The sequence below is a fragment of the Dendrobates tinctorius genome, unplaced genomic scaffold (genome assembly GCF_039654945.1).
Source record: "Dendrobates tinctorius isolate UK_male_01 unplaced genomic scaffold, ASM3965494v1 ptg000147l, whole genome shotgun sequence".
Taxonomy (NCBI): domain Eukaryota; kingdom Metazoa; phylum Chordata; class Amphibia; order Anura; family Dendrobatidae; genus Dendrobates; species Dendrobates tinctorius.
In genome coordinates this window covers 1,289,337-1,299,151 of record NW_027361814.1, presented here as the reverse complement: position 1 = coordinate 1,299,151, position 9,815 = coordinate 1,289,337, and the positions used below count along the sequence as shown (strand labels likewise).

At 41.4% G+C, this 9,815-nt stretch overlaps 1 protein-coding gene across 1 annotated transcript; it reads right to left on the bottom strand.

Annotated features, from left to right (window-relative positions):
• Window positions 1-2,396: 2,396 nt before the first annotated feature.
• On the bottom strand, window positions 2,397-8,085 carry LOC141049694 (forkhead box protein I2-A-like). Its single transcript, XM_073546342.1, has 3 exons — window positions 7,370-8,085; window positions 2,995-3,467; window positions 2,397-2,946 (listed from the first exon to the last, which is right to left on the bottom strand). Exons 1-3 carry the CDS (start codon window positions 7,938-7,940, stop codon window positions 2,878-2,880), a joined length of 1,113 nt encoding a protein of 370 aa, XP_073402443.1. The 5' UTR covers window positions 7,941-8,085; the 3' UTR covers window positions 2,397-2,877.
• Window positions 8,086-9,815: the final 1,730 nt, after the last annotated feature.

The window sequence follows — 9,815 nt, the reverse complement described above, 5'->3', positions numbered from 1 at the left end:
GTTTGAATTTATATTGGGACCCTACATCATTTTAAATCATCCTAAATTCACCAGGAAATGCAAAGCAACAGCTATGAGCTGTTATTAATAGCCTGGAAACCTTATGTCCCAGGTTATAAACTTCAGCTCACAGACTTGGGCTTTCCCTCTGGTGGTTGTCAAAATCGCATGGGAGCCCACGCCATTTTGTTTTTAAAATGTAATTATTTTGCAGATGCGTTACACAGAGGGAGCTGAATGCAACTCCATCATGGTCACACTGAAATTAGCGTGAGCAGAAGACAATAATGAGGGCTGCCTTCCACAGCCGCCGGTGCCTGGGAACTGTTCCGGATCTTCCCAGGTGCTGGTATCGGTCACACGGATGTAACACACGAACAGCAAAAACTGATACATGGACTGCACACAGACGTCACATGCGTACATACAGATAGCACACGGACCTCACCAATACTGATTTTTCCTTTATGGAAATCACAAGGACGTGTGAAGGAGACTTCAGGCAGGGATGTCAAACTCAAATACAGAAAGGGCCAAAATTAAAAACTTGGGTAAAGTCGAGGGCAACCTTGATATTTAATTAAAAAAATCTACAGTTGAAGTTTTTCCTTATCAAACATAATGAACCTTTTCATATGGTAACAAAGGGGTTGTCCCACGATCAAAGTATGGTGAACCCCAACAGTATGATTCTCCAAATGTGATCCCCACACAGTACTCCATACAGAATGGGCCCTAGAGAAAAAAAAAAAAATATATTTTTTTTTTTAGATTAACACCTCTCCTTGTTCCCCCGCTGCGCCGGTCTCAGCAGCAAGTGCTCTGTAGCTCTGCACAGCGGGTGCGGAATAGTGACGACCTCTCGCCTGTTGCGCTGAGAAGGCAGAGGGAGAATGATGGGGGAGAGAGAGGATGGCTTCCCTCTTCCATCATTCAGCTGATAACGCACTTTTTCAAATCCAGCACTTGACCGTTGTATTCAGAAAGAGGGCTAGTGTGATAAGCTGAAAATTTTGCTCTGGGGGGGGGGGAATTAAAACCTAGCTCTATATTACCGTTATCAGAGATCTGTTTGCATTTAGTAAGTGATATAGTTAGCACAATGGATATTTGCATTCAGTAAAGAACAGCAGTTACAGATACAGGCAGGTTGCATGGCTGAGGTCTATATTTTCAGTACAGGGCAGCTGCAGCTGGCATATTGCTTTGAAAAAAAAAAAATTCAATAAAGAATGTGCCAGCCTGACATGCCACTACCAATCCATGGCACTGCCCCTGACAATAACCGGTTGTAAACCTCAGCATTCAGGACGGCAGCAATTACAGAGCTCCCCTGCAGGGATCTGGATTTATTGAGACGCTCCATTAAATCCCATTTTTTTTTTCTTACATCACAATCGCTGACATCTTCTTACTGAGAAACACAAAGAATTATTATAATTTTCTTTTCTGGGGGGGGGGGGGGGGGGGGGGAGAACACAAAACAACAACACAATGCGAGAACACGGAGGCCGGTGAGCTTCAACACGCAATGAGTTACATCATTGGGTCTGGCGCGAGTATCAAAGAAAGTGGGGTAAATATTATGATCGGTGGATAATTAACTGTAACGCAACCAGTTATTGGTGTCACAGTTGGTCAGTGAGGGACTGCAGCCACGAACGAGTGAGTGTGCGACCGGCGGACAGTGAGAAACTGGATGTGCAGAGTCAGAAATGTGGCCTAAAAGGTATATCACTTCAGGAAACTACAGGTTCTCCTTAACATCTGCAAGAGTTATTCCCCAAAAAACAAGTTATCCCCTAATCATTGGATAGGGAATAACTTTCTGATCACTACGGGTCTGACCTCTGGGACCTGAGAACAGGTTTTCAGTTAGGGTGCACATGCGCAACCTCCGCTCCATTCATTGTCTATGGGAATAGCCAAGAGCCGCGTATGCGCACATCTGCTACTTTCAGAACGTTCTGCAGCCATGTTCTTGGGTTTGCGGTGGTCCCAGTTGTTAGACCCCCAGTGATCAACAAGTTACTTTCTATCCAATTGATCACTGAACTTTTTTTGGAATAACTTTTTAAATGACCAGTCATTTTCATTTTGCATTGCTCCAGTTCATCTTTTACAGTGGGTCTCCTTGGTGGACAGATGCCTAGGCATTCATGCCAGGTGCATACCTCCTGAGTGTATGCACCTGACAGCAGACAAAAACAGTGTGTACAGTTCCTAGTCTAAGGCTCGTGGGATGAGGAGGAGACCAGGCAATCATTGGAGTCCTATGAGAAAGTTTCAAACTTTGATCTTGAATCGATAAGATGAACCCTGTTGCAATTTTTCATGTGAAAAAAAAAACATTTTTTAAAAGAAGAAAATCACTTTCAATTAAATACACTGATCCATTAAGTAAAAATCTACTTTATCTTCCATGAAATGCAAAAATATATATCTTTAGAATATAGTCTCTTACAAAAGCTAAAATCTCTAAAAATACAGAAATAAAAACCTATAACAGATGAACTACAAACATTGCAGAAACACCATGAGAGCAGAGCGCTAGCCAACAGTCCATGTAGGGGTCTGTTCTCATAGATTGTCCTTGGTAGAGAAAAGCCTTGTAGGGTCAATTGGGATTTTAGGATATATAGGAGCCATATTACCTCTCTAAACATGACATATAGTTGGTTAGTTTGAGCCCCCCCATTCTAAAAACCCTACAAATAAGGTGGACACCACTTGACCCTACACTAAAATTTTATGCCACTTGGACCAATAACCAGCTTATGATGAGGTATGGTCGTGAAAACCCAAATAGGTTTACAGTTGGGCCAACCACCCCCTAAAGTGTTGGCTGGAAGAGAGCAGCTTCCAAACAAGTCTACTTTATGACTGTCCGCAACATAAGTTTAGTGTGTCCTCCAGGAGAAAGTAGCGTACAGAGTAAAAACAGGCCTGAGGAGGCAAAAAAAAAAAAAAATTTTATATATACCTTCATCACACCTCTGCTTTCTGGTTATAAAGCATGCCATTCCCATGTAGAGGGTTGATGAGGGATGAGCACAGGCTACTCCGATTGGTTGGGCAACGCCAAGGCTTGAAGTTGGCTTGAGCAATAGATTCTGCAGGCAGTGAGGAGATGTGGTTGTTGTCAGTGGGGTAACTAAGTGGAGCAAGTTCTGTGAAATAACAGTTGGGGGGTGAGAAGTAATCACTGGGCTGAGAGGATGACCCATTACCCCTCACGGTATTTACGGCAGATGTGAAGTTGGCAAAGCAAGAGGTCGTGTCCAAAGCTGGTGAAGATGCAGGAGAAGGCTTCGTTTTTTTGCCTGGAGTTCCCGCAAGGCTGTCAGACCTTAGAGATTCATTTAACTTTTTAGATGGCTTGTCACACTTTTTCCGCTTTCGTTTGAAATTGCCGTTATCAAACATTTTGTCGCAACTTGGATCAAGAATCCAGTAATTTCCTTTTCCTGTGGAAACAAGGAACTTTGTGAGAAAGCCATAAAGCCAATTTTACACTTTTTTTCCCTGAGCATATCCATTTCCAATTTATTTTTTAAACATAAAAACGCTACCTGGTTTATTTAAATGAAAAATCCACTTTGCTTCGAGGAGTTTTGAGAAGCCCCGCCACCTCCCCATCTCTGGCCTTTCACCACTGCCTCTACTGGCCAGATCATATATTACATCACAAATTTCCAGTAAAACTGTAAACTTTGATTAACCCTTACCAGGGTTGAAATGGAAAGAGGAGGGTGGTAGCGAGAAAGTAGAAAATGTGTAGTCATTTTCACCATCATAGTAAAAGTCTGAATATAAAAAAAAAAACAAAAAACAAAACAAAAACAAAACGTAAGTCACTTTGGAAAGTCCTCAAAAACATGTGCGCATACAGTAGCCTGAGGCTCCCTTCAGAGTTTACTCTTGGAGGTTTGTTTCTTACTTGTTTGCATTTAAAAACAAGATGTGATTTTCAGGTGTTTTTGAAATATAATCATTTATTACATACCTATGTGTGAAAAACAGTCACACTTGAGAGTATGAGTGTGCTGTATTGGAGTGTGTGCGCGTGCGCACAGGGGTATAAAAAAAAAAAAAAAAAAAAAAAGACTAAAATAAACCACACACTATTTACTACACATTTTTCTTTTGACTTACTCAATGTGTGGCCAATAAATTTGTTACCAAGTGTTACCAAAAACAAACACAGAGCCCAATCATAATTTAGTCAAAATACACAAATTAAGACAGCCATATGTTTTAAGAAAAAAAAAAAATAAAAAAATATTGTGTAACAGAAAGTAGTGATTGTTGGGATTTGTGTCATCAAGGAGGTTTTCACTCAAAAATCTAAAGGATTAACCATTACTGAATCAGTCATTTCTCATCTATCCTGTGGACTGTTCAAAAATGTCTGAGGAAAATATATTTAGGGTATGTGCACACGTTGCGGATCTGCAGCTGCTGATCCACTGCAGATCCGCAAGAGATTTATGGTACAATGATAACCTATGGGGAAAAAAAAAAAATAAATAAATAAAAAATTGGCTGTGCACATGTTGCGGAAAACTCCGCACGGAATGCGCAGGGGTTCACTTTCCACAGCACGTCAATTCTTTGGCCGAATTCCGCAGCGTTTTTACATCCATTCCATTATAGGAATCCGCAGGTGTAAAAACGCAGGCCAAATCCGCACCAAATCCGTAGGAAATCCGCATAAAAAAAAAAAAAAAAAAAAAAGTGCGGATTTTGACCTGCGGATTCTGCCAAGAGAGGCAGATTCCGCGCGGAAAAATCCGTACAGCAATCCGCAACATGTGCACATACCCTTATAATCTGACTTAGAATATTTTTGAGTTAAAGTAGAACGATCACCAGTTTGAGCATGTTAAACTGACCACATCATGGAATAGTGACTGCAGAGCTGAGTGAAGCGTAGTTTTTTTTTTTTTTTGTTTTTTTTTTATTTCTCCTCCCCATTGTGGAGTTATTAGCTTACAAAGTTTAGGGTATAAAAACTGATCAGTTTAACTGGATGTTACCAGAGATTTGTCTCAGGAGGCGTGCACATTATTATTAATTGTTATTATGACCGAACAAAAAGCTAGTCTGAACTAGTGCATGCCAAAAATCACTAACATAAATAAAGCCAAGGTTGCACTACATTGTACTAAAGCAAATCAGTGTGTGATGAATGAAGTGCAAATAGCAAAATTGGTTTAGGAAATGGAGAAAAAAATAAATTAAAAAAAATATATGAGACGCTTAGCACAAGATTTGGCCATAAATTGTGAGCCCATCTACCAACGTCAAGGTAATCTCATAATGAGATGGGTCCCTAACCTATCTGCCTAATGTGAACTTACCTCTGGCCATTAACATGGTGAAACCTGTATGTACATAGGAAGGTTGGAACCAAATGTGATTGAATGTATTTAAAACCAAAGCTTGGTGAAGGGCGGGGTTTGTCCAAGTCAGAAAAAGTAATACATAATAATGAGAATTTATTTATTTATTATGTTAATTATTTATTATGCTAGTTGTTTTTGGTATGCACTAGTTCAGACTAGCTTTTTGTTTGGTCAGTTTATTATTTATTTTTTTTATTACTTTTTCCTCCAGCTCCTGAAACTTTGTAGTCACACAATGAGGAGAGCAGACTGTCTACTATTACATGTCTCACAGTGAGAAACCTGCTCTAAGCTATTGTGTGGGCGTGTTCTTTCCCCTGTATGTTGATGCCTGTTTATAATTGGGCAATCTCACATAGGGGGACCAAAAACACGCCCCAGATCATTTCTGTTAAGTCAGGTTTCTCAAACTATAATCTACAGGCCCCATCACGCTGATTTTGTGACGCCACAGCGCTCTCACCAGCGAGATCGCTGTGTGTGACGGGATCAGCGACCGGCCCCTCTGCTGGGTATCGCTGATCGTGCTCAATCGTCCTGGGCCATTTTTTGATCGCTGGTCTCCCGCTGGCCAGCACGCATTGCTGCGTGTGACAGCGAGAGACCAGCAACGCTGGTTTTTAATGTAAACATCGGGTAGCCAGGATCCATGGCTCTTAGATACCCGATGTTTACATTAGAATCCAGCTTGCTGGTCCTGATCGCTGGAGGGGCTGTCTATGTGACAGCTCACCAGCGATCAGCCCAACGATGTCCCAGAGATCCCATCCATGTTGGATCGTTGGTGGGATCGCTGGGACATCGTTATGTGTAACGGGGCCTTAACCTTTTCAAGATAATATCTATGGAATGGATAAGAGGAAAAAAAAAAAAAAAAAAAAAAAAAAAAAGACCCCACTACATTTTTCTCAGCTCTGAAATGGTTTTTCCATGATGTGGCCAGTTTAATACTAAAATTGATAAAAGCTCCTCTTAAACGGGTTATCCAGCCCCCTTCACTTCCATATCAGGTGGTGAGCAGGGCGGTGATCTCTATAAATGAATTATCACGCACTGGTCCTATTATAATAAACAGCAAGGGGCAAGATGCCCAAAGCTCGCACACGTCCCTGCTCAGGACCGGATGCAGAAGAGCATGGGGTTGGATTGGCCCTTTACTATAGTTCAGGGTCACAAATGGGAAACTGTTAGAGGTGTGATCACAGACTTAATGCCTCTTACTTTGTGATCCCCCACACAGGTCTATGCAATTCACATCCAACATGTAATATTAAATCTCCCATGTAGTGGCACTGTAGAGCAATTTAACCACTTAATACGTGATCTTGATTTCAAAACTCATTACAGTTAACCTTTCCTAGCCTGAAAAAAAGCTGCTAAAGGGGAGCAATAGCACTGAAAGTTAAAAAAAAAAACAAAAAACCCAAAAGCGAAAACTTTCAGCATTCACTTAAATCTAGCCCTTAGCACAATAGTATCCAACATCTGACAGGACTACAACTCCCAGGGTCTGTCTGGGGATGCTTTAACCTGTAGTTTCCACAAATATGATGTTAAAATCCTTTAAACTGGCACACCCTTAGTACAGATTTTAGCCTGTAGATACAGCCAAAAATGTTTTCACTCACTGACCACAACCAGAAGTTTTAAGATTAGTGATGAACTGCTAAGATAAAACTGAAAATAAATTATACTATGAAAATAGCGAAAAACCCTTTATAAAGTAATACACACTTTGCAGCAACTTCTTCCAAAACATTTTTTGCACCCAAAAAAAAAAAAAAAAAAAAAAAAAATTTTTTGTACTTCTCTTGATGTTGTAGTACAATTGCATAAAAAAGTTGCAACATATCAAAAAAAATTGCAAACAATACTTGGATAACACAAGCCATGCCCTAGCAGAAGCAATTCACAGATCCATTCTAAAATGGATGCTTGGCCGCTCTAAAAGGACCACTTACCTGGATCGCTGTCGTCCCTGGCCACCTTCTTGAAGCAGTCATTGAGGGATAAATTGTGTCTGATGGAGTTCTGCCAGCCGGCCTTGCTCTTCCTATAGAAGGGGAACTTGTCAACCACATAGTTATAGATTTGACTGAGAGTCAGCTTCTTCTCCGGTGCGTTCTGAAGAGCCATGGCTATTAAAGCCGAGTAGGAGTAAGGTGGTCTCACCATTTGGATCAGGTCATCATGGTGTAAATAAGTCAATAAGGGTGTTTCTGCCATTCCATACTCAACAGAAGGAGTCAACCCTTGGGCATTGCTGTTGGTATAGCCAGTTGGCAAATATCTAGGGCAATTTCCATTGAGGTATGAAGGATTAATGGCCAAGCCACCAAAACACCAATATGGGTCAGAATTTGGCTTTGGATGGTTGGTTACACCATACACTGAAGATGGCCTCTGAGGCAGATGCAGATTCTGCTGATGTAAATTAAAGTAATCTCTGGAGAAGACCTCCATATCTGTTAAATCCTGTATATAGGAGTGTCCTGGCTGGGAACTGGATGCATGCTGTCCAAAGGCGTTCATGTTATTTCCTAAGTGCTGTGTGTTTGGGGAGAGGAAACAGGACTTGTCCTCAGCCTCCTAATGATCTCCAAGCTGGGAGGGTTGCATTGAAGTAATGACCTTCTGCTCAGCTTACAGGGAGTTTCCAATCAAGCCCCAAAGAAGCTGAAAGAGGTTATAGTAATGAAGCCAGTGCTGCCCCAGCCCTCCCCTTAGTAGGACACATCTCCGGTAGCCACTGTCTATAAGGGTCTTCTTTCCATGCAGTGCACACAGCCCATCCTATACCTGGCTTATCTTATGCTTGGTGCTTAGCGTTAGATTCAACAAAGTGATAATGCAAGTTTTGTGACTACAAAATCCCTTGCAAGTATGGATACAAGCATATTGGAAAAAGAGGGCCAGTAAGGCTACTTTCACACATCAGTTTTTTGCCGTCAGGCAGGATCCGGCTATTTTTAGAAAAAACGAATCCGGCATAAATTTTGGAGAACTGTAGAAACGGATCCGTTTTTCTGCCGGATCCGTCTAGCAGGTTATATCTGTTTCCAGGGGGCTGGCCAATTGGATCTGAGCATGCGCAGACTTAAAAAAACGGATCCGGTGTCTGGATCCGTCTTTTTCTGGATCTGGCGCATTCCGGCGCCCATAGACTTTCATTGTGGCAAAAAGCCGGAAGCGTCGGATCCGGCGCTTCCGGCTTTTTCGCCGGAGACAAAAAACGTTACAGTAGCCGTTTTTTCCAGACGCCGGAATGAGACAAGTAGCCGGATCCGGCAAAAAACGGATGAAACGCAACGCCATCCGGCGCTGATGCAAGTTAATGGGGAAAAACTGGATCTGGCATTGCATTTCGCCGGATCCAGTGTTACAAAAAAAAGCCGGATCGCGCCTGACGGCGAAAAACTGATGTGTGAAAGAGGCCTAAAGCTTACTTGTATGGCTGTGTTCAGACGTTGAGTATTTGGTGCAGATTTTACTGTTTCTGCATTATAATTTGTGCATATTTCCCGCATTTATTTATGCGTTTCTATTTGCATCTTTTGTTGCGGAAAATCAACCGAACAACGTCAAGGTCAGCGGTTTAACCTGAGAATTTTGTTTTCTCATTGAACTGAAAGTGTAAAATCTAAACCAAAAAGACATATTTCTACAATGGATATTGACATGCTGCAGATAATAAAAAAGCAATAAAAGACAATTTTTACTTGCATTCTTCAGGAAAAAAATGCAAGGTGTTTATGAGATAACAAGCAAAGTGGACACGTTTAATCGTTAGGTAAAACACTAGATTTCACATGTGTAAAATATGAAAATATGGACCGAATTCAGAACCCAGTCTCCGAAATCTGAACTGGGATTGCCACATTGATATATGTCATATACCGGTCTTTGAGGCCCCCTGTCACGTTGTTTATCACTTTAGTAGGGAAAAATATTCACTTTTTCGTTCAAAGTCCTCATTCACACGTCAGTGATTTTACTCATATGTTAAAAAAAAAAAAAACTGATTTTCATCAGAGTTTGGCCGGTGTGTCAGATTTTGCCATCAGGCCATGTGCACACGTTGTGGATTCTGCTGCGGATCCACAGTGTTTCAGGCTCTGCGGGTCGGCAGCAGATTTAGTTGCGTTGTACAGTACCATTGTTTTCAGTGGTAAAATGAAAAGCGCAGTGCACATGCTGCATTTTTTTCCACAGGTTCCTATCCGTAGCATGTCACTTCTTTGTGCGGAATCCGCAGCGGTTTCACATCTTCTCCATTGTAGAGGTGTGAAACCGCAGGTAAACCACAGTTCTTTTGACCTGAGAATTTACATGCGGATTTTTCCAAATCCGCAGCACCTAAAACTACATGTGCACATAACTTTATAGTTTTATCAGTGATTTTCTTAT